Consider the following 27072-nt stretch of genomic DNA (forward strand, 5'->3'; position numbering starts at 1 on the left):
TGGTATATTTATGACACGAAGAGTATTTTCAAAGTAAAGCCAACGGTGCGTTGATTCGCGTTTGTTTGTCGAGTACATACTAGAAACGGCGCAGGTAAGTACCTTACGCTTCTGTGACAGTCAAACGAAAGATAAGAATTGTAGATTCGAATCGTTCGAGTTCGCTAACTCGGTGTTTCCCGGTCGCTATAAATTGAACGAAGGTTCGACCCTTCGATAGTAACGGAGAAATTGATCGCGGGAACAGAATCTCCGGGTACGAGCGCGTTAACTTCGTCAAAATCGACACAGGCTCCGCACTCGTCGATCCGCTCAATCACGCTTTCACGATAACTACTTAAAGAAACGGTCCCGTCGTTATCGATCGATTTATTCACGGAGAAATTACCCTCGGTACCAGCGTCCAATACTCGAATACCGTTTTGTGGGATTTTGTCGCGCGTTCTCGACAAAAAAAAAAAAAGAAAAAATGTCAGAGGAGAGGAAAGACAGTAGCCCAGGAAAATTTCGACAGTTCCTTGTCACGCTCGTCGGTAAGTGTCCTGTCGGATCTACTCACAGGGAAACCTAAGCGATTACACAGTGGCGCTAACGAAACGCGATACTTAAAATTCCATATATAGTAAAAATTATCTTCCTTCCCCAACTACAAATTACTTCCTTCCTATTACCTGCTAACAATTTTAATATTTCGTGGGAAAAACAATGAACAATTTTATTTACTATTCTTCCCACAAGGAGGGCACAATAATACTTTCGTATTTTTACTCGGCGGGGGTAGCGTGCTAACATTTTATTATTTTTTCAACAAACGTAACACAATAGTACTCTCTTATTTTTACCCACGAAGCGAAACAGCGTACCAAAATTTGTTTAATTACATATCTCGTCTAAGAACGTAAACTAATGTAACAAAAATACGATCAACGAGCACACTTGTCCAAAACGAATAATCGAGATCCTACGTTCCAGCGAATATCTCGAGCTTGATATACGGGATAACGATAGGCTGGCAGTCACCAACAGCACCGCAGTTGCAGAGCACGAATTCACCGTTGGGTAGCGAGCCGATGACAAACGATGAGGTGTCCTGGTTAACCGCGATCATGTGTTTAGTGGCTGCTTTCGTTAGCCTGGGTATCGGCACCGTGGCGGAGAAATACGGACGCAAGATTTTCGGGTGTCTGGGCATACTGCCCTTCTCTATCTCCTGGCTGTTGCTCATCTTCGCCACGGAACACTGGCACCTGTACGTGGCGCGTTTCTTCTCGGGTCTGTCCGCCGGTATAATTCTGTACGTCGTGCCACGTTACGTATCCGAGATCTCGTGCGACGAGATACGCGGCATGCTGAGCAGTATGCTGTTACTGATCCTGAACAGTGGCATTCTGTTGGCTTACATCCTCGGTGCGGTGGTCTCGTTCCGTATGTTCGGGATCATCTCGTTCGGGTTGTCGTTGTGCTACTTCGTGTTCATCTTCTTCCTGCCGGAATCGCCGGTGTACTTGGTGCGACAAAATAGGCTCCCCGAGGCGGCCAGGTAAGCGAACAACTCTCTCTTTCATTCTTTGGTCGTTGGATCGTCGCGTTACAATTGTTCATTGCTCGTAGATCCCTGAGATGGTTGAAAGCCGGTCACGAATCGACGGTGCAGCGAGAGATGATCCGTCTGCAGGCCGAGGCGAAGGAACTCTACGTCACGGGGAAATCCATCGGGTTGTCGGACTTGTGCCGTGACAAAGCATCGATCAAGGGACTGATCATCACCTTGGGTCTGTTCTGTGGACAACAGTTGTGCGGAATATTCGTGATGGTAAAGAGACAAATTTCCACGTTCCTCTAACTCGTGCAACGTGATTCTGGAAACCGGAGAAACTCGTTAGCGAAAATTTCATCCACTGTGCGGGATCGTCTCTCGATAACGCAATCGTTTCGATCGGTGCAATATGCGCTTGTTTTTTTCAACTGATAATTTTTTCTTACGTAAACTTCTTATCGTTCCGCGTATAAGTGTCAAGGTGTAACATCGAACGTAATAACGGTGCAATGCGTAATACTTTACCGAGATATTTTACATTCGATGTTGTGAAAAACTAAAATTGAGTTCGAACGATTAGGAACGGTCGAGAGAACTGTGTTGTTAAAATATGATCTCGCAGGGGGGATTGAACTTTTTCTCGGTAAGGAGCTTCTGTTTTTTTTTGGAACAATCGTGTGTACCTCGTTGGCACGTGTCGTTATCTTTTCGCAGATAAGCTACGCGGAGACGATATTCAGGATATCGGGAAGCTCGTTGTCACCTAACACCGCGGCGATCATCGTGGGCGCTATACAATTATTCGGCTCGTATTTGTCCACCTCGTTGATGGAACGACTCGGCAGGAGACCATTGCTTCTGATATCCTCCTTGGGGATGTGTATCTGTCATTATATACTCGGTGGCTTCTGTTACACGCAGACACTCAAATACGACGTGAGCAACTTGGCTTGGATCCCGGTAGTCGCGTTATCCTTCTACATGATCGTGTACAGCCTGGGCGTGGGCCCTGCCCCTTACGTGGTCTCTTCGGAAGTGCTCAGCAGGGACATCTCGTCATTGGTACTGACGTTCGGTTTGTTCTTCGTTTGGGTCACCGCATTCGCCGTAATTAAATTGTTCCCAACTATCATCAGTCTGGTCGACATTCACGGTTGCTTCTTTATTTTCGGCACTATGTGCATGGCGATTTTCGTGTTCGTTCTCGTGCTCATTCCGGAAACGAAGGGTCAGCCGCGTCAATTGATCTTGGATCGTTTGAACGGACTGTCTTGCAAGCTGGACAAGAACCGTCACGTCACGTCGAGTAAGATCATGGACAGAAACTCGCCGTTACCGGAACATGTGTGAAGCCAGTGTCTCATAGTGGACAGGAATGTTTTGAATACGATTGGGTTCGTCGAAACGAAATCCTCCGAACAATATTTCGACGATCGCGGGTGTCCAAAGGAGGAAACGGAGAAGAAGGACAAATGGAAATTTTGCACAGACCGAAATGAAACTCCATTGCTTTGTATACGTCGTATATACACATACATACATACATACATACATACACACACACACACACACATATGTTTGATCGCGCTCGAAGCGCGATGTACAAGTATGTTCATCGTTTTAATGTAATTGAAAAAGAATCACAGTGATCTTTGTGACTTTTATACCGGTAAATTGACGATGTAATCGGTGGGGACGATACGTCGTTTAATAAAACCTAAGCGCAACGTTTCATGGAACGAACGTTATCGCAGATGTCGCGACAATGAAAAGATTCGCGTGGATCGTCACGTTGTCGCGAGGGAGACGGGCATTGTTACGTAGATTTGGTTATCAATCGTCGTTCAATCGTTTCCGTACGTTCTTGTTGCCGATTTTTCGTTTCTTGAACGTGGCAGGTCTGCCCTCTTCGTCACTGTCGCCCGTGTCGATTTGCGCGATCGTCCTCTCTTTGAAGGTACGTTGCACGGTGGGCACTTCCGCTTTCTCGAAGACGGGCAGTTGCGTTTGCTTCTGTTGCGGCAGCTGCAGGTCCACCGGTTTCGTTTCGCTGGAAGGGAGACTATTGTAAATATCGAGGAGTTACGTAGGCTCGTGTAACTTCGTTTGTTCGTTGATTAAAAAAAAAGAAAAACATATTTCGTGCACGTTTTCCGCTACCTTCGATCGAGGCAACGTCGCTTTGAGTTTTTTTCAAATGGAACATATTTCACTCTGGAATTGAAAATGGTATTCAACGACGAATAAGAAGGTATTAAGATTAAATGAATTTTTTAAATCGTTCCCAACGAAACTGCCGAGAGAGAGTAATATCGTCGGGGCAAAATACCGCTGTACTCTTTCACTCGGTGATCGATTCTCTTTCGAGTTTCAGAGTATTACGTAATATTCCACTTCCTTTTAAAAACGGAAAGCGACTCCTGTGTCTCGACGAAAATAGTTTATCGGAGTTGGAAGCGTTCGTTATCGAATTCTCGAATTACTTACACCGTACGAACGGTTTGCCAAGGACCGTAAGGATGAGATTTCTCCGGTATACTGTAGTCTCTTCTGTAAGGGCGGTTTTCCTCCTCGATCGTTTCAACGTTTTCATCGGCCACGTCGTTCCCCAGCCGTTGCGTGTCTCTCAGCTTCCTCAGCTCCTTTAACTGTTCCCTTTCGGTGTTCGCTCGTTTCTCTTCGAGAATGTCCGCGTTCGCGACCGCTTCCTCCTGTTCCAGCTGCTCGAGCAACGTCTCTTGAAGAGCTTGCTCCTTCGCCTCTTCTTCCTGTTCCGCGAACGTCAGGTAACCCTCCTCGGGTGGCTCCCACGAGGACACTGAGGTTTCGCAGAAAATAACGATACCTGTTATTTTAGCAAGGAAATCGAGTTTTCTTAATTCTTTTTACGAATTCTATTCGAATTACAATCCACCATTTAAAGAAGTGCTCCCGTTTGACTCTTCGCGACAATGTACACAACCTGTACATCGATTACCAGTACTTTTCCTTCAAGTACTCTTTCCAAGCTCTCAAACGTGTAAAACTTCTCAGTATAGTGTCAAAAACGACTAGTTAATTTCTCCTGTTCGATTTAACATCTTTTCAAGAACTTCGATCACATCTTGTTACAACTTGCGCTACAATTTCTTTCGCGAGAGCTCCCTTCTTCCAAGTGTTTAAACGGAAGCTGTTTAAAAAGTTTTTTCGATTGTTCGAATCCCCGATGGCAAGATTCACGGACAGACGCACCGTTGGTCTCGATGTGCCAATAGTAAGTGTACCCTTCGGGACTCCGGGCCTCGTACCAAAGTTTACGGACTGGTTTCGCGGGACGATCGTCCTCGTGAGTTCTCTTCCCTTTGCCCTTCCCCTTGCTCGTTTTACTCTTCCCCGGGACTTTGTTCTCGGCTCTGTGTTGGACCCTGTGATGATGATCCGCGTTGCCTCGCGACAATGTCGGATCGCACGGGTCGATCTCCTGTGAAAACTGATGGTTTCAACGTATCAGCTAAAATTCGATAGTTTACCGCGTTCGCGGATAATGGAATATCAGAATCGTTTCCATTGGGAACCCGCGTACAACGTAAGCGCTTACCTGTTGACTTTTACCTTTGAATCTGGGTATAGTTTCCGGGGCGGCCATAGGCATGCGATTGTAATTCGGCGTCTGAATCGAAGTCTGAAATTGAATTTTGCCATAAGCGACGTCACGGTGAATCGCCTCGTCGGCAACCGATCGTTTATTCGAAATCGAAAAGGGCTTCGAAGCATGCGGAACTAGCTGCACGATGACGTTTCTAATTGTTGAATTTAATTCATTGTAAATTCGTGGAAAAATAATTCACGTGTCCTCTTAGTTATGTTCGATTATACGTGTCTCGAATGTATTGTAATTAATTGTAGAAGAACGGTACATTGAGGGCACACAATGGCTCGAAAAATATAGTTTATTCGATCGTTTGCCAACGAGGTGACTATTAACGCTAGGTTCACGGATATTTCTTGCGTTAAATTGGCGCGTATCGAGAAGAAATAGGTATACCGTATAGAGAATTATAAAATTATAAAGCTTCGAAGAAAATGAATTTCGATACATATTTGTCTCGTTAAATGGATAAAAGTCGGTACAAGTGACCGAAGAAAAATGTAAACGGTGTTCGTAATTTTCCTCGTCGATAGAAATGCGTCGAAATGACGTGTCCTGTAAACCTAGTGTTAAATACGTACTGGTTTCGTCTCCACTCTGTTCAACTTCTCCTCGATAATCCTATCGGCGGTCATGTCTCTGGTGTTGTTCTCAACGTCTTTCAGGTATGCAGCCATGGCTGCCTAAGCATTAGAAAATCGTTCACTTTGGTTACTCGACTACGTCAAGATTTCGTTTTGAAGAGATAGGGGACGAGGGAACTTACGCTTTCCATCTTCTTAATGTCCTCCTCGATTTTCTTATTCTGCCTCGCCTGTTTCGTACTATTTTTGTGTATCTCTTTGAGTCGCTTGCTGACATTTTCCTTGTGCTTTTTGCCACCTTCGTGAAAATCAATGCTGGGCTTATTGTCGGCGATCCAGCACTTGCAGAAATCGCAGAATTTGCGACCTTGTGATTTCCAATAGTCCGCCCTGAAATAACGAAACTAAATAATATCTTCCATTTCCTTGCGCAACGATTCTTCGAACAACGATCGTGACGCGTTACGAGGAAAATGGTATTTCTTGTTTATTTCCCTTATTTTTTTGGTATATTTGTCTCGCTTAACGACAAAGTGCGTAAAAGACGAGTGTTCTTTCGTTTCGATCGTGAGAAAGAAAGGAGAGCAAGATAAGGAGATTTCCGGAGTGTTTGTTTTATCACGATACATAGGTTGCTCGTGAGACGTTCCACCGTTTATGTAAAATAGTAATGTTTAAAATTTATTTTTACGAACGTTACGAGTAAAATAACTTATATTCGTTTGGTCTTTCGACATCGTTTTTAATTGTCCGGCAATGGGGGTGAGAATTAAGTTCGATCGGTACTGGAATACCTTCTCCTGTGTGTACGATTACTCGAAAAAAAATTCGATGCGAAAGATAGGTGAGAACACGCGTGATAAAACGGTGGTACAACGCGATACGTCGTCAGATTGTCGACGAGCGAGCTGACCTTTAACGACTAGATGTTAAACGACGATACTGTCGTTGCTTTTCTCCCCCTCTATTCCTCTCCCATAGCGAACTGCTCTGCGATTTGAAAAACGTTGTCACTCGATCAACGTTTCGAACCACGCGTCGTCGATGCATGCGATCGTAAGTTCACGACACGATAAAGAAAAGAGCTTTACGATTTCGGTTACTTAGAAAACTACGATCGAAACGACGCAAAAAATTACCTCAAAAAATCGTGAGAATCTTCGTTTCGAAACGGTTGGTAAAACGGAAAAATTCCTTGATATCTCTCGCGAATTAGCCGGTAATTAGACGACTACGTCTCAACCTTGAGGAATACTCGACCTCGAAAAGTCGAGCGCCACCACTCTACTTTCAGGAAGATTCAAACACGAGCAGGAATGGCTTCAAACGTCGCACCTTAAATAAGTGAAACTATGTTTTCATCAAACGTACTATCGATCTCGTCGATCGACGTCTTCGACGATCGATAGAGGCGCCGAAGGAAACGAAGTCGACGAAATTATGTTCGTGCTGCTCGAAAAAGAACAGTAACGCTCGCACGATCGAAAGAACTTTTATTCAACGAATGCTAATTCACGGACCTCCAAAAGCAGGGAATGTTTTATTCGATGCATTTATTAAAATTTTGTTGTAATTAAAAATGAATGTACGAAAATAAAATGACGCAAGGGGTGGTTTCTCCCTTAACTTTCCGTATACCGTGCCGGGATCACTGGTTTCGCCAGTGCATGGGCGTTTCGCGGAAAAATTTTTAACGCTTGAATTTTATACGTGCCGGAATTTTTTTAAGCTGAAATTTCTTTCAAGTAGAATCTTTTTAAGCTGAAATTTGTTTCGGCTAGAATTTTTTTCAGCCGAGATCCTTTCGAGGTAGAATTTTTTCAAGATAGAACTGTGTAGAGCGATAACCCACACGGTAACTTAACTGTGCCCACGTTAATCGTTAAAAATCAAACGACCATCCAATTCGAGCTCGCACTCCCGCAAATCCGTAACGAAAAGCGAAGAAACAAAAGACTCGCGCGACCGTGAATACGTATTAATGAATATCGGTGGGAGTTAGAAACGAACTCGACACGTAACTTTGAACTGCAGTAGTTGAAGGGTTAAACTTTAAACGCACACGACTGCTGAACTGCAACATTTATCAACACAGATGTTATTAGACACTAGCAACGCGTTTCTCATCCACCGTTGCATTTTCCGCGATCTATTCCCGTCAATCTCCCAATAAATGAAACAATTTTGTACAATTCTATTTGCAACTTCCGGAGAAAATTACACACCTGAAGGTTAAAGTCAACGAAATACGTCATCTCGGATCGAACCACGGAACATTCGTGCAAAGTTCCATCGAAATTGGCGTCTGACACGCGAATCGTCCCGTGTCAAACACAGGCGTCACGAAACTTGACTAAAACATCTGGCCCGACACGGAACTCGTGGTACCTTCCAGATTTCATTTTTCTTTCTTCGTACAATACACACTTGGAGGAGCTGGAAAGATCTCGCTCGAGGGAAATTTCAATCATAAATATTTCAAAAACAACTAGGAGTATCCGCCCTTACGAATCTCCTGGTAACGGAATCTTGCTCTTGTAAGCGAAAATTGCTCGACTCGTTGATCCAGGAATCATCTTTCCAGCTTCCGACTGTGCATCTCCAATCTTGGAAACTCGTGTCGCAATAACGCAAAGTATACGAAGAACGAAGAGAATTATTTTTGTTGATTCCAGCAACAGGTTCGCTTCCTCTCGATGGGGACAAATCGATAACGTCTTCGTGGCCCCTTGTGCGTGCACAAGAACCACAAAGCGGGGATTAGACACCACGGAAGACTCGCAGGACGGATAATTTCGCGATACTCACCGTTCGAATTCATTCAGTCTTGACGCCTACTTTCGTTTTACGATACGTTCGAAGATCTTTGGTCGAAAAAGGCCCAAGTGTACGAAACTCGAATTTTTCACTTCACGATGCAACGAGAGGGTTAAGACCCAATCGTGTCCATCACGATAGCTTCAATTACAGAAAAACAATACAGAGTGTCTCGAATTAACGGTCAATCCTACACCCTGGAATAACGAAAAAAAAAAAAAATTCGTATATGTCCGACAAATACCCAATCGTGTCTATCACAATAGCTTTAATTACAGAAAAACAATACAAAGTGTCTCGAATTAAGAGTCAATTCTACACCCTAGAATAACAAACAAAAAAAATTCGTATAAATATGTCCTATTTGTCTCTATCGATACAAAAATATTTCCTATCGACAAATACCCAATCGTGTCTATCTCAATAGCTTTAATTACAGAAAAACAATACAAAGTGTCTCGAATTAACAGTCAATTCTACACCTTAGAATAACAAAAAAAAAATTTGTACAAATATGCCCTATTTATCTCTATCGATACAAAAAAAAAATATTTCCTATCGACATTCATCGAGAATTGCACGACTCTCGGTTCTTCTCGTTCGTTGGCCCGAAAGCATCGTGTAAACGACGATCGCTCCACTCGAAGAAACAGCGAACAACGCCGGATGACTTCTGATCTCGTATCCGACCAACATAATTTCATCAATACCCGAGTTTATCCGGCGTACTTCGTAACCTTAATACGTTCGACCTCGCGAATCGATGTTTCCGTCGTTTCGCGTCGTCGAGGGACCCATTGGCGAAGCAACGACGACGATAAATCGCGCGCTCCTCCGCGTCAATTCCCCGAGAACGATGGGTTAAAGGACGAGGTTGTCGAGGCGTCGCGACACGTATGCGCGTTTCGCGACGCCCGACGACCAACCTCGCGCGAACGACACGAATACGGGGACCCCCCCTCGACGACGATCCGCCACCGACCGTTGGAAAGGGAGGACGCGAATCGTGCATCAAGGAAATCACAACTGTCCCAACAACGTCGTGCTCTATTAATAATAGAGTCCGTATTAATAGCGACACCGTTCTATAGTTAGGTAGGTAGGAGGGATAGTTGCCTAGCTTGCGAACCGATTAGATGTGCATCGTAAATACGGTTCGACCGACCTCGTTGTATCGCGAGTATTTCACGCCTAGCGCGTACACACGCGGGACCATTAATTCTTGCTCCTGGAGGGGGGTAACCCGTGCGCCGAACACCGTCATCCCCACCCTTCTTCCAGATGAACTTCGCGATCGAGACGCTAGATGGTACTATTCAAACTTTGCGATACGAGTGGATACTTTTTTTTCTTTACACAAATGCGTCTCGTGTTTTAACATCGGTTCGATTTCGTCGAAATTTCGATTTAATCTATCGCAATGGTCACTCGCCAAGTCCTATGTACCGTGACGATATTGTTTCGTTTCTTTATTTAATCAGAGACGATTCGTTCATCGAAGCGACCTTTCTCGACGATTCTGGTCGCTGTTATATCACGATACATTATATTCGGTGTATCTACGGTGAATGTTTCTCACGGTTTGGTAACGGTGTACGAAAAGGGTCCTTGTCGCCGATTTCGTCGCGTTTGTTAAAGGAACGGTGGTGCACGCGCCGTTAAGCTCGTTCGGGCCGGGCAAAAGTTCTCCAGTTTCGAGATCGACAGCCGTTCTCTCGTCTGTCGGACACGGCACGCGAATAGAACTGTCAGACACGATGCCGTTCGTACTCGGCCAACGCCGGTGTATATTTTCGTGCTTGCTTTTTGGCACGTTCGATCGAGACACGCGTTTGCATCCAAAACGGGTCGAATCTCTTCGACGCGGTACTCGCGACGCCTTAAGCGTCGGACGCGTCGTTTACCTTTCCCCTTCGGGGCGCACAACTACCGGCCGAGATTCAGGATTCTTGTTTATTTATTTTTAGTTTCGTTCGACGACTTTATCCATCGTGACGAACGAACAATTGGCGTTCAAACGGCAACGGAGAAAAAATTAAGGAAAATGGAGAAACGAAGCGAAGCGAAAGGGCAAATAAACTATTTTTTCACGAGTTGTTCTTTCGATAAAGATTACAAATCGAATCGTAAAAGAGTATTATATTTTATCCCTTTCGAGAGAACGAAAGTTTCCTCGTACAGGTGTCCGATAGAATAAACCGTTTCAAAGTGTATTTATTCGTCGTCAATTATATTCGGATAAAATGTTGCCCATCTCTGACTGGCAGATTGAACAAGGAAATTCAAACGTCGAGGAACTAGCTCGTTACAGAGCAGAAATATCCCCGATAAATTTCGAGCAGCCAGCCAAGAACAATTGGCACCTACGAGATGTAATTTCAACGACGATATACGAGGCACGCCCTTAATTTTACGCAACGATTTATTTTTAGGCGAGAGAATGCACGACGGTACGCCGATCGTGTTCCCTCGTGTTCGTTCGACGCTTTTCGAACTTTTTCATCGACTCGGGCAACATCGAGCGCCCAAGACAACCGGGTTTTAACCTTTTAAAGCCCGCGACGGAAGACGATACTTAATCTTCTTGGACGCATCGTTTCGCGAGAATACCTGGCACAATTCTTAATTATTGTTATTATTGCCAGAACTCGTCTTAAAGCTGTGTGTACAGAGATCGACCGTTGCTGGTTGTATTGCTACACGTTGCTCGAAAGGAGTATTCTTACATGGATGAACAAAAATTTCTCTAATAGTAAATACAACGAATAAGTATCGAGTTGTCCGGAAAGTCATTTCGTCTTTTTTTTTTTTTACTGAAAATGAAATACAATTTTTTTAGAGCGTATAAACATTTTATCAAATTACATATTCTCCATTTTGGAAAACGAAGTAACTTTCCGAACAACCCGATATAATACAAGCGATTAGATAGTATTGGCGAGTGTGTAAATTTTCTCAACGATCCGCACAGTTCCTCTTACCCTGATAGAAGTTTGAGATTACTGTAACGAAAAATAAAGATTGTAAAATTTTGCGAAACTGGACCGTTTCTCGACGCGTCGATCCACGCGTATTTGCATTCTCTTCGAAAAAAAGTGCGCGAGGAAAATTAATTCCTCGAAAAGTTACGATCTGTGTCCCGGAGGCCCATTTGCGCGAAACACTGGCACGTTCAAAGAATCGAAAGACGGACATTGACGAGCGAAACCATTGCTCGGAACGGTCGTCGGTTTATTTTATTGGAACGCGAATCGTCGATTGAATAAACGTTCCCACCACTCTCGTAAGCGTCGTTCCGACGCGCAGAGAAGCGGAAAATTAGACGCGAGGCGTGTAACAGCTGGTTTCCCCCTGGTTTAATTCCTTTTTCTCGCGTGGTCACACTGGCCGGATTGTTTCCTTCGGTTGCGTTCAGTTCCACGTTACGGCTCTTTCGGTTTGTCGTTGCAAAGCTTCTCGATTCGTCATCGTCGACGTTGAAACGGATCGAAAACAAATCCTTCTTCGATCGAGAATAACGAGCCGTGGCGATTACAACGAGGAATTCTTTCCACGGGATGAGCCACGGAGCATCTGTTCCACGCGTAGAATTGTTTTCGTAAGGAAGAAAGGGGATAAATGTTTCTTGTTTACTTTTTTATAGTCGGTTCGTGTAAACAAATCCACGTGATCGCGGACAAGACCGAAACAGCAGATGCCTCGTATAGATAAAAATACACGTATTAGGTAGGGAGACTTTTCACATTCGGTGTTTTTCAGCAACGATGCACGGACACGGTACGAAAATAATAATTCGCACGAGTGAGCCCTTTTGTATCGTGAATATGTGAAAAGAAAAAATTTCTCTACGCAACGAACCAAATAGATAACGCTACAGTTCGGATAAAAGGCACGAGGCGTTAACCTACTTTGAAAATTTCGAATACAGTTTATAGAAGCTACGCTAGCAGACTTCCCCTTAAAAGCACTAAGGTGTACAGCACTTTTTTTCGACGAGAGCTCTACAAATTCGTCGAATCTTCACCTCTCTCGCTCCACGTGCAACCAATGGGATTCTCTCCAAGTCACGTTGTCTCCTTTGATACGAGAGACAAGTTTGGCCAATGAACACCGAGCGAAAGCTGCGATTCGTCGCGGAGAGATTCCCCAGTGGGACGATCGCAGGGAATTACGCGGGAAAAAAAGGACTCGTCTCTCGATAGCGGGAACAAGCCGGGTTGACAATAAAAATACCTGCGTAATTGTCGCGAAGTGGTCGTACAACGATGGCTGTCGTTTGGCTTACCATCGAGTTGACGGTTTTGTTTTGCTTGGCAGCTCTGGCTAACGTTTAACGGCACGCGATTTTGTTTTCCTCTTCGCTCGTTGGCGTAAATATTTCCGACGGATTTACATCTCCGAGTTTTGTATCCGTTGTCCTCTCTCGTCGCGCGAGAAACGAGAGTCCCGCGATCGGTGACAAGTTCTCGGTGCATCTGGCGCGTGGATTATTTCGTTTCACCCCGTTTACGTTCCAAGATAAAGTTCTTCGGGGTCGTGGTAGTCTCTTATCGCGTATTTCACACCGAAAGGTGTCGATGATACGACATTCGATATTGTCCAGGCGCCCCTTAGGATCCACGAATGAAAATCACTAAGAAAGATACCGACTCGATCACCACCTTTCTATTAATACTAGGTTACTGCTCGTGAAACGGGTGATTTCACAAAGTTGTTTACAATTTGGTAACTAAAAAGTGTTGCCAGATGTCGTTTATCGTGTACCAATTTATAGTCGTCCGACGAAGACACGGTCGGGCGATCTCTTCGATATAATTTTGCGAAATAATTTTTCACCGGTGCCTCTGAAAGAATTGGGTAACCGTTTTTCGGAGATCGACGAACCGCGTACGAATTCTATCGCGGTGACCTCTGTACCTGTGAGACAAACCCGTGAAATGATTTCCCGCCGGGAGATGCTCCATTGGAGTAAAAATCGACCGGTGTAGGCCTGAGCGAAAAAGGAAGTCCATTCTGAAATACATAGCGCGGTGCTCGCTAGATCGTTTTACGGCTCTACGGGTAAACGAGGAGGAGAAGAAGAAGAACGAGTTCGTTCTAATTTTACCATGGAGGGTTGTAAACACCTTCCGGCGTACGAGACGCGTGTCCAATGGGGAGAGATGTTTCGTGAAACGAAACCGAGCAGCTCCCTTCGCCAGGACTCGCAATCGTCTCTGTGTGTGTGCGTTTCGAAGCGGACGACACGGACGAGAAGAGTATCGCAAATATTGTTTACCGGCTACGAAGACCCTCAATGCTCGTAAAGAGCCCTTGCGCGAAACCAAATACGCGTACAACGATCATAGGTACCGAGCGTAATGCAGCATCGGTCGATATGGATTACAGGGAGCAATGGAAACTCCGACAATGGCAACCCAATGGCCGACAAAACGACCATCGTCGACTAACGAGGAAAAACGAGCCCCCTTCTTGGGGGGAGCGAATCTTCGAGGTCCACCGATCGACGTGGAACTTATCCGGGGTCTGGACAACAGCACGTACGAGAGAACTACGTTGAAATATTGATTTTTGATACTTTTCTATTCAGCATCGAGTACTTTTTCAAATTCCAAAGTAAACTGTAGAGTGTTTCGTTTAAGAGTCCGAAAGTGAGCTCGATAATAGAAAAGATAGCGAAAAAATAATACATTTCGATACTTTTCTATTCGTAGTTTCTCGAATACCACAGGGAAATATCCAGGATGATCGTATATTAAAAGCGTTATTTTTCCGTTCGGTACCAACTCGTGGATCAACAGTCGCAATGACGCATTCTCGGCCTCTGTTCGTGATCGATAGGTAGAATTGCATTTTGCTGTACAAGGGGAGGACGATCCGCTCGCGGTTTCTTTTCGAGCAAACACACGGTAACGTTCGATGAATCCCGATCCCCCTTGTCGTGGCAGGTTATAGACGTCGATGACTCGATTCCGCGCGTGTATGTTTTCGTACGAACCGAGAAACCCGTTGATCCACGTCGCCGGTGGAAAAATCTTCCTCGCCATCGCTAATGGTTTAATTTCACACCAGACGCTACGCTCGCCTCTTTTCACGACGGGCGATATTTTCAGAATATTTTTCGCGTCAGCATCTGCGTTTCTTTACGTCTCGGTTGAGGTTCGACGATCCCGATCAACAAACGCCGACAGCTCCCGTTTAACGTCCGTTGCGTTCGTTCCGCGAACTCTTTCGTAAGATCACGAATCTCGGTGTTCTCTAGCCGCAGGACGAGTACCGCGATAACGTAATCGCGAAACAACGACCAACAGCCTCCTCGAACGCGTCTCTGAGAAACGTTACGTTTCCCTTTTATCCGTGAGTATCGGCTGTCGAGAAGATCAAAGTGCAGAACTCGTTGACGAGATAAAAGTCTCTCGTCGTTACACGGTGTGTACGCGAAACGAGAAACGTTTCGTTCGTCTCGCGACGAAGATTATATATATTTTTTTCTCACCCCCGATCGCGAGTTAAATATCGGCACGAGGTCTCGTCGCGAGTAACTGGAAGGAAAGAAGACTTCGCGTCCTTCGGTCCGGTTAGATCGCATCTATGCACGCAAGTCGATACTTTTAAAAACTTTACTTACACGACGGAACAATCGCCCCCTCGTATTATTGATGCGACGAGGCGACGTCGATTTTAGACGAGGCTCGCGTTAACGCGTACAACGCCACGGTGGTCACCGGTGACCGTCGACGCTCCAAAGTCACTGCGATTCTCTAACGCGCTCACAGGGCGCGAACTTTGATACTTGTGAACTTTTAACACTCGAGTCGTCGTAAGTCACCTTTGAACAACGGAACCTTGTCGCTGTAGTCGTGCAGTAGTTGCGAGGTGACGAGATAAATGTTTAAACACACTGTCCGTGGAATACGCGGACAATTGTCTTATAGGTTGAACATTACCGACAATTAACACGTCCAGTGATGTAACGGTGTCTCTTCGAATGAAATTTGAATATTTCGACGCTGAAAAAATGAAGAAAGAAAATTGTACGAATTTGTACGAAAATTTGTACGGAACAATGACCGCGAGAACATTTCGGTTACTTTACGCAGAAGCGTTTCTCGCGTAGAAAAATGCTTCGAGTTGAAGAGAGTCGAGTACGGAGAACCGTCGCGTCGTTGCACGAGTCGAGGAATAATATTATATTTCGCGCGAAGGACGATGTCTCCATTTCGCGTTGATTCGTTCACCACTCGTAAATCAACGATGTCCTTTCATCGGTGTAACATAAGTTCCACCGTTCCCGAGAAACGCGCTTATTCGTGGCAAAGACGAACGATTCCGTGCTAAACACGTTACGAACGTAGATCGTATTAAATTGCAAGGTCGCTCGTTAAACGTTCGCATCATTGGCAATAAGCTTTGTTCGGAGCTCGTTTAACCGTGGTCTGCCAAGTCAGCGCGACCGAGAAACGTTCGAATCGACGATATGCACGAGGATACACCGCGTAATAAGAGCTATCGTCGATGCGATCGTGATCGCGATATACGTACGATTAGATCGGCTGCCGGATAATAAAGATCGAACGGGAATTTCGATAGGCTTTCGGCGTTCCTTGTTAAACGTTTCCGTAGGTGGAGGGTGTTAATCGACGAAGGTCGCCAAGGTGGAAAAGTAACGACGTCGTCGCCCCCCCGACGATGAAAATTATCTTTAACGCGGTGACGGTGATTAGCAGTTTGAGTGGTTAATAATAGAGCAACCGCGGCGTCCTCTAAATCGATGAGAACGCGATACACGGCTGCGTGTTGCGTTTCTACATAGGGGAAGGTCAGTAAACATCTACCCGCGTTACTAATAATAAATTTCCAAAGAACCCCGAGGCTCGCGAACGAGCCGCGCCGTTGGGTGCGTTTCCCTTTTCTGGACGCGTTTGGAAAATTCTGGACTTGGACGCGCGATCGCGTGTCGGTGCCCCGTCTACGGCGTGGCACCAGGCGATTCGTTCGCTAGGCAATTAAAAGGAAAACAAAAAAAAAAAAAAAGATTTAGATACCCCGACGAATAGTTAGATAACCCGCGCGTGCGACGAAAGGGTGACTCGTTAGGGAATAACGAAAGGAACGGTTTTATTTTTGTTATTCGTCGAATTAAGATTGTATTCGTCGTTGGATCAAAGTTTCAACGTCTTCGAACTAGGTCACTGTTCGAATATTTCGATACTCGAGTACTCGAATACTAATCGTCGTGTATTCGCGCGAAATCGGGACACTGTTCGAACGTTTCCTTCGAACGTTCGAATTCTACTCGTCGAATGTTCGCGCGAAATCAGGACACTGAATATTTCCTTCGAACGTTCGAATTCTATTCGTCGAGTATTCGAATCGCCATTCGAAGAATCAAATACGGGAAAAATCGATCAATCGAGCCATAATCGTTTAAAGGGACCAGTAAGCGACGAAACGAACAGGATTGATCACGGAAGGGACAATTGGAACGATCTCGATCGGAGAAGTCGATTCTCGGTAGAAAAGTTCGTCGATCTCGACAATCATCGGGCACGAAGGTTTGTGAAAATATTTTATTATCCTTGATATTTTCTTACACGTTTTGGTGCACACGTACGAATACGTACGCATCTTTGTAGAGGTACAGGTAGAGGTACGCGATATACAATGGACATTAGCGTTGACTAGATCCGACTAGACTTAACTATATTGGTCCTTCGAGGTAAGAGCGGGGGTCGGTGTCGCAAGCTCGGTCGCGGCGAAGCGTAAAAAATCGTGCGAGGAAAACGAAACTCGTAGAGTTCGATAGGCACTGCAGGAAAATCGTCCTGTTTTCGCTGAACGAGAAACTTTGCCGATTGAGAAAAAAAAGAAAAGAAAAAACAGAGAGAAAACCTCGCCGAATTTATGCAACACGAGCTCCGGCACGTAAAAAGAAAAAAAAAATAAAGAAAAAGAATCGAACAAACGCGGAGAATAAATAAATTAACGAGTAAACGGATAAACGACTAAATTACTTACGACCGTGTCTAATTTCTTTAGGACGTGGGAATAGAGTAACAAGGCCCGCGACGAAACGCGCGTTGAACATTTTCCATCGATGTGTACAACGTGGTCGTCGCGCGTTTCGTAATATGTAAGTAACGACCGTAATAGACAGTCGATTCACTATCGTGTGAGAAAGTCTTTTCTAAGTGTTCGTACAAAAATCGCGCGGTATCGATTTTCCTTTACCGACACATTTTTGGACCCTCGATTAGTTAGCTCAATCGATATCTATGCCGTAACGCGAGTTGGTCTTTGCTACGAAAAAACAGAGGAACATTCGATAACCGTAACGGTCGTATTGTATCGGTTTTACCGATCGAAAGAAGCTACGTATGGGTTTCGTGCGAATTCTCGAGATATCGTCAAGCGGTGGCTGATTAACTCGTGATCGTTTACAGAGACAAAGGAATTCGCGTTAATCGCCAAGGTTCGCGTTTAGGCGACTCTCACCGTGATTAACGTTATCATTGAGAACGATCTTCGACGAGAACCTGCAGGACGAGTCGATTCCTCGATAACGTTGCGCATCGACCAACACGAGTACTGTGCACGGCTGAGAAGATGTCCCGCGATAGGAATGCGGGTCTAATTGGTCGGAGTGCAAGGTACACCTCGTCTCGTATACATTTTCGACTATAACGTATTACTGGCCAGAGTACACGTACCAACTGGGTCAAGTACTACCCTTAACGTCGCTTATTCTTATACTCGACAAATTGTACCACCCGAGATACTCAATTTCTTTCAAAATTGTATTATTTCCGTAGTAAATTTCAATCTCGAACTATATCGACGGAATCTAAATGCATCGTAAAGTGTAGTTTCCTGAAAAATATAGATTTGCTAAAGTATATCGAAAACTTTTTCGTTACATTAAAATAGAAACTATTCTTAGCTGTACGATATCTAGGGGTGGTACTGATCGAGCGACGAAGAAAGTAGAGATGTATCGAGACCGAGTGAGATACGGGACTTCTTACGAGTGGTGCACAGTACCACGCGGAGATCGTAAGTCCTTAAAAACTAAACGCCCTTGACTAATAACGAAAGTGCGCGTAATTCGAGGTGGAGAGGGGCGAAGAATCTTCGTTGATCCACGATCTCTGCACGGTGGATCCCCATTTGCCCGAAACGATGAATCGATAAACACGTTACAGTTGCGAGTATTCGCGATCTCAATTTTTCCCGATGCTACAGATCAGTCTAAAATCAGGTACTTGGAATACTATCGCTTCACGATTCGTCCCATCTCGCGCGTCTCGCGACGAGTAAAGCTTGATTCCCACTGGCGTACCAATCACGTGACGCTCGAGCTACGATCACGTCACACTATCGTGTACAGTACGCAACCGAGAAGAACGCAGTTCCGAAGAATGCAGCCGATCGGAAATGTTTTCTCAGGGCGGAGGGGAAGGGCGTCTCGTCAGAGCTCGTGACCTTTCCCTTTCGAACGGTAAGAATTAACACCGGTGACGTCGCAACTGCATTCTTCTCGATCGCGAACAGTACATCGACACGCGGAACTGTACATCGAGACGACTCTCGAGAAGTAACCACGGGTCGTTCGATTCGTTGTGTCCCGGATTTATATTTAAAGCGTTAGATATATACAAAAATTCTGCTGATGAGGATTTGGCAATGATAGCTCTATTATTAGGCGAAGATTACTGCGTTCCGCTCCGAATCGAGAACAAGAAGAATTTAACACGCTTCCGCGATTAATCGTCGACGAAACGTAACCGCTACCGATACTCCTCGCACCACCGGGGACGAACCGGATGATAATTTGTACGCAAACTGGTTATTGTAACCGAAACACCGCTGTTCCTAGACAGTTTTCGCGTTTATCGCGGAGTCCCATTAATCTTTCATCCCGCGAGCGAAGCTCGGAAAATAATCGATGGAAATAAAAAGAGCGAGCGTAGCCCGTCACCTCCGGGTGTGAATGCTCGCGCCTTCGAGCATCGTTATTTTCTTTTTTTTCCTTTCTTCCGTTTAATTTTTTTTTTTTTATTTTTCCATCGTCGAGCTCGAGCGTCCGTTGAGCGCCGATGGGAGTCAACCGTATGAAATCCTTAAGCGTTAATTAACTATAGAGGTACAAAATAGCTACGTTCGATAATTTTCCAACGATTCGATGGTCTTTGCGACTGTGCGCGCTGTACGATGCGTCGTTATTATATCACAATGCTGAACGAACTGGAATGAAACGAAACCGGGTGGGGGGGGGGGGGGGGGGGAGTGGAAGATCCATTGTTTTTTTACCAACGGCAGATGGGGAGACTGAGGAAAGGTCCAGGGTACCAAGGAAGGACGAAACGTACGAGGTATACGGAAGTATCTAAGCCGATGCGAAGGAACAAAGCGGCGGAAAATCGAGGCGGGAAGAGAGGGCAGCGCGCGCGAGTTTCGCCGAACTATCGTCGAAATTGTCGTTGTCGTCGTCGTTGTCGTCGTCCTCATCGACAATCGATGCGCATCATCCGGGCGGCGTCCTCTTCTGCTTGGTCAGCTCCAGAAGTATCGGATAATGGAGATCCGGACAATACTCCTGGCTGCGCTCCAACAGCTCCAGATGCCTCGACCAAATCTTGCTCTCGTAACGATCAATCTGTCGCGCGATGAAGCCCCGTTTGATCGCCGCTTCCGCGAATTTTTCGAACGTGGTGCCCCGTCTCGGCGCCATCACCAGTGCTAGGCCGTCGTTCGCCAGCCAACCGTAGATCGTCTCCACAAGATCCGAACGTGCCTCGTCGAAGAACAGACAGTCCGCGCAGAGGATCACGTCGTAGAGATTCACCAGGACGTTGCTCCCGTCGTTCGCGTTTCCTGTCCAGCTCTACGTACAAAATCACTTTCAGAAACTACCGATACGGGGGAACGAAAACACCCGATGCGATCATACTTGGTTTCTTTCGCGATTCTACGACCGAAACGATCCCCCGCGATGAAAATATTGGGTTGTTCGGAATGTCGTTTTTCCAAAATGGAGAATGTACGATTGAGTAAAATGTTTGTGCGATTGAAAAAAATCGTGTTTCATTTTCACCCAGAAAGAAAAATGGAATCACTTTTCGAACAAACCAATATTTATATCTTTTTCTAGCTCGACGAACGTAGCGCCGATAGATGGGTGATTTTCTCCCGATTAAAACGAGCCCGAACACGACTATCTTTTCGACGTTTTAATTCGATTGTATACCGGGTGGTCCGCAATTCGTGGTAGGAACAGTGTCCAGGAGATTTTATTCTTCGAAATAGAACGAAAATCAAGGATAAGGAAATTGCGTCAGAGGCATCGTTTTCGAGTAAAATACATTCGAAAATCGACCGAGCACGCGCGAATCTGATTGGTGTAGAAGTTAGCAAAAATCTGTGGATCGAAATGGGCGGAAGTGGGTCGTGTTTGGACTCATTTTCATCGTGAGAAACTCGCCGATCTGTTGCCGATTCTGTTGCGAATCTAGGACGATGAATATACAAATTTTTCTACGCACCGTGGGCCAGAATGTACTCGTAGCGTCGCGAAAATAACGCGAGTGATTTCTTCGGTCTTTCTACGCGTTATAATCATTATCTGTGCAATGAATTTTACCAAAAAAAAAAAAAGAAACTTTGTACCTAATTCGTCACCTAGAAGCAACGTAATCTTTTCGTAGCTCGACGTACAATAATTCGAAGACTTCGCGACCGAAAGATTTCTAGCTGCGCGTAGTTGGCGGAGTTTTTCTCGCAATCAATTGGTCCGAAGTTATTAATAAACCGTTCAATAAATGTACGTTGTTTTCGGAGGCGGACAATTCCTTTTGTCGAGCTGCGAACCAATTCTGGCACGACGTGCATTGACCGCGCGAATCGACGGTTCGTTCGCGCGGAATAAACGTAAACAGCGGTGGGGATCATTTTCTTTTCGCGTATACAGGAACGAATCTTTTCATCCGTAAGAAGATTACGATTCGGCGAAAGAGAGAGAGAGAGAGAGAGAGAGAGAGAGAGAGAGAGAGAGAGAAAAAAAGAAGAAGGAGCGGTCTGCATTGTAAACGGGGAACCGGACGTAAGGCGAAAGTTGAACCGGAAACGTTTGAATTAACCGGGTTTCTCTGTACCGCGCCGACTGTGGCATCCGGAAGTTCTATTTACTCTTTTATAAAACGTCCTGGAACGATTGCTCTCAACGCGACGACTAATTCGTCTAATTGATTCGTACGATCGACATTCGACCGTGATTCGCGTCCCGTTGACGAGGGCTGGAAAATTAGGAAACATCGCAAAATTACAACATACCCCCAAAAAAAAAAAGAAAAAAAACAAAGATCCCGTGGGCCCTTGCGTTTGATCGAATTGCTCGTTCAACGCGTGGCCAATTTCCAGCCCACGATGGATTAATCGCGAGCGGCCGCTGTGTACGAGGTAATTCGCGCGAATGCCACAATGAGCTGGCAATGTTTCACGCGTCCGGCGTCAGATAATGCCAAGAGACGCGTTTGGGTTGACCGCGTCGACGCTAATCGTCAAACGGAAAGATCGACGTTACGGTTTTCGGTTGCGCGCGAGATAGCGAGATATCACCTTGACTAGAAGGCCGTTGGTATGCGGGTGCGCGTACGGTCTGGCTCGGGCGGGCGTCCTGATCGCTCTGGCCGCTTTGGCCCATTGAACGACGCTGCACTCGACGAAATCGGCCATACCGTTCCTAGCGACGATGCAACGAACGTTGTCCACGCTGGTCACGTTCCCGTCCGTCACCGTGACGCCGCTGGGATCACAGTACTTGGCCGCGATCACCCCCGCCAGGCAACTCATCCCGCCACCAAGTTCAAGGACTCGCCTGTTCCGACATATCTCGCGATTCTTCAACAGATAATAAGCGAGACACTCCTCCGACGGCCAAACGCAAACGTTCCCGGTGTTATTGAAACCGATCAGCTCGTTCGCGGTGAAACACTTGTTTATACGACGTATCTGTACGGTGTACGGTTTGTTCTCCAATATGGCGGTGTACTCGTACCAACCGGTGTGCGGATCGTCCGGCGGGTTCTCCAAACGTCCGATCTCCAACAGATCGAAACTGGTGAAACGACGCACCGAAACCTCCTCGTCCTTCGCGTCCGCGTTGATCGGTTCCTGGGAACCGGTCAACGCCTTCGCCAGTATACGCCATCTACGTTGCGCGGTGCTGCGTTTCCTTCCGGTCTGATCGCCGAGTATCTCGTTGGTCGATGGTCCGCGTCGACGGATAAACTTCTCCTCGGACATGTTTCGACGTTTTTCAACGGGTTCGAACTCGTCCCCGGTTCCCGCCTGTCGTCGACTCGACGTGCGCGCACGACGGCCAGCGTTCCATCGAACGAATGCGTGTTCGTCACCGCGATCGGGAAGAGTTTCAAGAGGAGCGAGACCGCGCCGCTGCCACGGTGAGAAGCGTTTCGCGTGCTCGCGGGATACGGGAGGGGGGAAGGGACGGGGCGAACGGCTCCATCGTAAACGCGGCCCTCGTACGGTAAATAACGCGACGTCTGTGTTACCCCGCGTGCCCGGCTCCCGATATCGTCGCTCAATTTTCTAGCGACCTGCCACGTGCCGCCTACCAACGTTACTCCCCTCGCGGCGAGATGGACACGGAAAAGAATACGGCGAAAGAATACGGAGAAAGAGAAAGCGGCAACCCCTGCCGCTACTTCGTGATCGTATTCTCCGCGGGCTCTCTCCCACGCAACGAGACAACGAGAATGAACGAAGGAACGGGGCGAGACTAAGAGCGCGAAGCCACTTCTAACTCGCGCCACGCGGATCCCGAGCGTTCACCGTGCCCGTTCCGCGCATGCGCCCCTCCTCCTATATCCTGCACGCACACGCGACTACACCCTTGGCCACCTACCCCCCTGCCGCAGATACGCTCCGCGTTGCTTCGCCGCACCACCGACCGAGCGGCTCCCTCCTTCTCTCGAGAATCTTTCTTCGCTTCGGGCGATCTCGTGTCCACCTTTTTTTTTTTCTTTTTTTTTCGGGACTTTTTCCACTTCGGTTTTCTCCTAACGGCTTTTCTTTCGTTATCCAAGCCTTCGTCGTATAAGCTTTTACGAGCCGCGCGCAAAATGGGATCGGTGTAATACTTTTACAGAGGAATCGGTTCTTTTTTTTTCTCTCTCTCTCTCTCTCTCTCTCTCTCTCTCTCTCTCTCTCTCTCTCTCTCTCTCTCTCTCTCTCGCTCGCTCTTCTTTTCGGTACGCGGTGGCTCTCACCGGATTCCCGGAAAATTCGTTTCCCCTCGACGTCGCTTCTTCCACCCGAAGACCTCGCGACGTATACATACCTGCGCGCTCCAAGGAGGGAGCTAAGCGCCTTCGTCGTTTCCACGACGATGCTCTCCTCTCACGGCCGAAAGTGTCCAGACCGCGATAAAAAGTTACGCTACACGTCCAATATCCTGGAAAGCTTATAACCGATAAAGCGACCGGTAAAGAGTTACGGCGACAACTGCGCCGTTTTTGTGTACGTGATGCGGAACACGGGATCGTTGAGTACCACGCGCCTCCCGCTGGCACGTACCCGGACGAAAATTGGGATTAATTGTACCGAAAATCGGCGCTCGTTCGTATTCAAATCGGCCGGATGCTGATTGAAATTTTACGCGTCGAAACGGCGGGAAAATTCACGAGACGTGGTGGCCACGATCGCTTCTCTCCAAATGTTTCTTACGCGTTTCTCACGGGATAGCTGCACAATCGTAATCGGCTCCGCGTTTTTATCCGACGATTCTTTCTACGTCGGGCAAGAGACAGAAAACAATCCGTTATTTCCACGAGTATCCATCTTTGTGCAGCGGTCGTTTCGAAACTCGAGTAGAACTTTTGGAAACCAAGAGAAATTGATCGTATCCTAGCAACGATGACAATAATCTATTTAATCGCGCGAGAAATACACGCGCGAATTAATCTAAATGGCAAAAGTCTCGGGATTCGTCGTTATCCAATAAAAGCTGTAAAAATAAATCGAAACGATCTTTTACCAACGACGGAGCGCACGATACGTCGAATCAATCGTTCGGAATCGTGACGCGGCAAGGCGTTCGCATCAACTTTAACAAGCCTGGATACAATGATCAATTTGTTTTAAACGAGACCAGCTTTAACGGCATTATTGCGTAAAACGTATACAAAGCTCGAGCGGTCGTTTTGCAACGGCAGTTGTTAACTACGTAATGAAGACGTATTTCCGATTCCGTCCGTCGTATTAAAAATAAATACGCGGCGAGAATTAATAAGGGAGGAATAATTAATAGATGTTTCCTCGCGTTCGCGGCGCGCGTCTCCGGCGAGATATATCGTCTCGCGAGATACGAATTTTCGACTCCGGTACCGAGTTATCGATCGAAGAACGCGTCAAAATGCCAACGACCGTTCACCGTTATTTTCAACGCACCGTGTCTACAAATTGGATAATTAACGCGTTGGTCAACGACGCGATTTCGAAATATCGACTAAAGTTTTCCTTGAAAAATGTTTACGAAACCAAACTCGGTGCCTCGATATAGCTTCGTTAAGTAACCCGGTATTGTTTAGCCGCCTCTTCGCGGATGTATCGACGCGTATGCCTACCTATGGCACTTATGCAACCGCGAACATGGGAGGGAAGCAACGGAGGGAAAAAGTCAGAGAGCGACAGAGAGAATCAGTCGGTTTATACATAATCTACTTTAAATTGTTTGACACGAATAGAACTCGGTGACGGTAATACCGGTGGTTTCGTTCGAGCGTGAAGCCGATAGCCCCTGCTTGCCAGGACAAATATAGATACTTCCGATTCTCGCGAAACGCGAACCATTTCCTCCGATACCGGCGTACGAAGCGATTAATTGTTCGTACGTTACCCCCACGATCGTTTCCAAATCGACGATGCATCGTTCACGCGGATCAAAATATTTACACGTACGTGAGACTCAATACAACGTGTAGTTTGATTGAAACGTAAATGAGAGTTTGCGTTCCCGGTAGAAGCTGGGCGAGTTTATCTTACTCAATCGCATAGCGGTCACGTGTTCGACGCGTGCGACTACGACGAATCGCAAACATTTGTACGACGCTCGGGCGCTCGAGTGTTTACGAAACGAAATTTAAGGTTATTATTCGGACATAAAAGAGCGCTTGTACAAAATTCACGTACGGTATACATAATCCTAGACAGGGTAAATATGTTTGCGCCACGCGTACAAGTGTTGGTTAACGGCAGTGCGACTTGCGACAATCTCGAAAGAACGGCGCATCGCGAAGGATATAGTCCGATTCGAATAGGGGACTGCTACACTCTAGCAGAAGTGGTTGCTGTAGCGCAGGGGAGGGGAGAGAGTGGACGGTTAAGTAGTTTCGCGCTTGCCTCTGAGTGCAATACGGTGGTATTGCAGTCCTCCTGGCAAACCGTCTCGACGCATTGCGTCTAATGTGATCGAAACTGGCCAGAATATCTACGGCCTTCCTCGTACGGAGAACGTTTCTTTTGTTCGTTTCTTTGTTTCGCGTCGACAAGTACGAATTTCTCTGACAGATATCGATAATGCTGATTATCGATCAAGCGTCTTATAGACGTAGAAATATTCGAGAAAAATGGCCGAACGCAAACGAATTTGGGATCGTTTAATTCCCCCCGGCATATTTGTTGTTACAAAGTAGTTAGCGATGTAAACGATTTGCGATTGATGTATACATATGTATATGGTTGATATTCCAAGTTAAAGCGATCCGACCCGAGTATAGTTCGTGCATGCGTCGGTACGATACACTACGTTTTAGCGTTACACTACTCTCTATGCTGTGCAACTATCTATGCAGAGAATACGACGCCAATCAAAGGTGAAAATGCATTAGTACGCTTATTGTACTGTACAATGAGCTCGGATAAATACGATACAATACTGGGAAACAGTATTTTAGAAACATATCTCATGGTCGTCGATATACATTCTCTTTATCTGTTTTCATCTTTGCTGATATAACCGACATCTATTCACAGCATTGTTTAATTCGTTCGAAAACACGAAACAAATCTGTTTCCGACTAAAGTAAATGTTCTAATACGTGTACAGTTAACGCAACATCAAAAAATGTCTATTTATCGTATATGACATGAGCGATAAAAATTGTACTCACATATTTTAATTCGCCTAGGTTTCCTGCCACCTTGTCATCACACGCCAACGATACGATATAATATTTTATTAACCGAAAGTACACAATATTCTGTTGCACCACTAGAAATCTAACCTCAAAAAATTAAAGTTCTTCGTTCAAAATATTTACGCGTTGCAACTTTCACTGATATCTTTCTCGCGGTGCATACCGTTATAATTAAAGCAAGCAACGCTCTGTAATATGAACACAACGTGAAAGTAAACTTTTTAATTACAACGGATTCAGCACGATGAACAAACACAAGAAACGGAACAGCTGATAGCGAAACCAACGTAA

General features: G+C 45.9%; 4 protein-coding genes and 1 long non-coding RNA gene across 10 annotated transcripts; 2 read left to right on the plus strand and 3 right to left on the minus strand.

The window, feature by feature from the left end:
- The first annotated feature begins 301 nt into the window (after window positions 1-301).
- LOC143150614 (facilitated trehalose transporter Tret1) lies at window positions 302-3048 on the plus strand. The gene is made up of 4 exons (XM_076319042.1): window positions 302-533; window positions 973-1540; window positions 1612-1813; window positions 2252-3048. The coding sequence occupies exons 1-4, from the start codon at window positions 470-472 to the stop codon at window positions 2885-2887; spliced, it is 1470 nt and encodes a 489-aa protein (XP_076175157.1). The 5' UTR covers window positions 302-469; the 3' UTR covers window positions 2888-3048.
- LOC143150608 (uncharacterized) lies at window positions 779-27063 on the minus strand. 5 transcript variants are annotated; one of them, XR_012993120.1, is made up of 8 exons: window positions 26755-27063; window positions 5932-6139; window positions 5747-5848; window positions 5115-5198; window positions 4769-5006; window positions 4025-4355; window positions 2221-3587; window positions 779-1779 (listed from the first exon to the last, which is right to left on the minus strand). XR_012993120.1 is itself a non-coding variant. In XM_076319032.1 (7 exons), coding segments are annotated over exons 1-7 (1182 nt in total). In that variant the 5' UTR covers window positions 26757-27063; the 3' UTR covers window positions 779-3370. The 5 variants fall into 5 exon arrangements, 4 of the variants coding, with proteins under 4 accessions (XP_076175147.1, XP_076175148.1, XP_076175150.1 ...); XM_076319032.1 differs by having other exon boundaries at window positions 779-3587; XM_076319033.1 differs by having other exon boundaries at window positions 779-3587; window positions 5747-5844; window positions 5928-6139.
- On the minus strand, window positions 6897-9725 carry LOC143150612 (uncharacterized). The gene is made up of 3 exons (XM_076319041.1): window positions 9277-9725; window positions 8558-8763; window positions 6897-7084 (listed from the first exon to the last, which is right to left on the minus strand). Exons 1-2 carry the CDS (start codon window positions 9576-9578, stop codon window positions 8757-8759), a joined length of 309 nt encoding a protein of 102 aa, XP_076175156.1. The 5' UTR covers window positions 9579-9725; the 3' UTR covers window positions 6897-7084; window positions 8558-8756.
- On the plus strand, window positions 9741-11594 carry LOC143150613 (uncharacterized). 2 transcript variants are annotated; one of them, XR_012993121.1, is made up of 2 exons: window positions 9741-9875; window positions 10534-11594. It is a non-coding gene; the product is annotated as an uncharacterized LOC143150613 (long non-coding RNA). Both variants share the same exon structure in this region.
- Window positions 17100-23730, minus strand: LOC143150609 (calmodulin-lysine N-methyltransferase). Its single transcript, XM_076319036.1, has 2 exons — window positions 22181-23730; window positions 17100-20450 (listed from the first exon to the last, which is right to left on the minus strand). Exons 1-2 carry the CDS (start codon window positions 22865-22867, stop codon window positions 20091-20093), a joined length of 1047 nt encoding a protein of 348 aa, XP_076175151.1. The 5' UTR covers window positions 22868-23730; the 3' UTR covers window positions 17100-20090.
- Window positions 27064-27072: the final 9 nt, after the last annotated feature.

Source organism: Ptiloglossa arizonensis, chromosome 8 (assembly GCF_051014685.1).
Source record: "Ptiloglossa arizonensis isolate GNS036 chromosome 8, iyPtiAriz1_principal, whole genome shotgun sequence".
Taxonomy (NCBI): domain Eukaryota; kingdom Metazoa; phylum Arthropoda; class Insecta; order Hymenoptera; family Colletidae; genus Ptiloglossa; species Ptiloglossa arizonensis.

Coding starts and splice junctions, on each gene's coding strand:
- LOC143150609 (XM_076319036.1), bottom strand. CDS start 22,867: ATGTCCGAGGAGAAGTTTATCCGTCGACGCGGACCATCGACCAACGAG. Junction 20,451..22,180: donor CCAACGGCCTTCTAGTCAAG/GTGATATCTCGC, acceptor TTTTGTACGTAG/AGCTGGACAGGAAACGCGAA.
- LOC143150614 (XM_076319042.1), top strand. CDS start 470: ATGTCAGAGGAGAGGAAAGACAGTAGCCCAGGAAAATTTCGACAGTTC. Junction 534..972: donor GTTCCTTGTCACGCTCGTCG/GTAAGTGTCCTG, acceptor CCTACGTTCCAG/CGAATATCTCGAGCTTGATA. Junction 1,814..2,251: donor TGTGCGGAATATTCGTGATG/GTAAAGAGACAA, acceptor ATCTTTTCGCAG/ATAAGCTACGCGGAGACGAT.
- LOC143150612 (XM_076319041.1), bottom strand. CDS start 9,578: ATGCACGATTCGCGTCCTCCCTTTCCAACGGTCGGTGGCGGATCGTCG.
- LOC143150608 (XM_076319032.1), bottom strand. Junction 5,199..5,746: donor ACAGAGTGGAGACGAAACCA/GTACGTATTTAA, acceptor ATTCAATTTCAG/ACTTCGATTCAGACGCCGAA. Junction 3,588..4,024: donor TGGCAAACCGTTCGTACGGT/GTAAGTAATTCG, acceptor TCTCCCTTCCAG/CGAAACGAAACCGGTGGACC.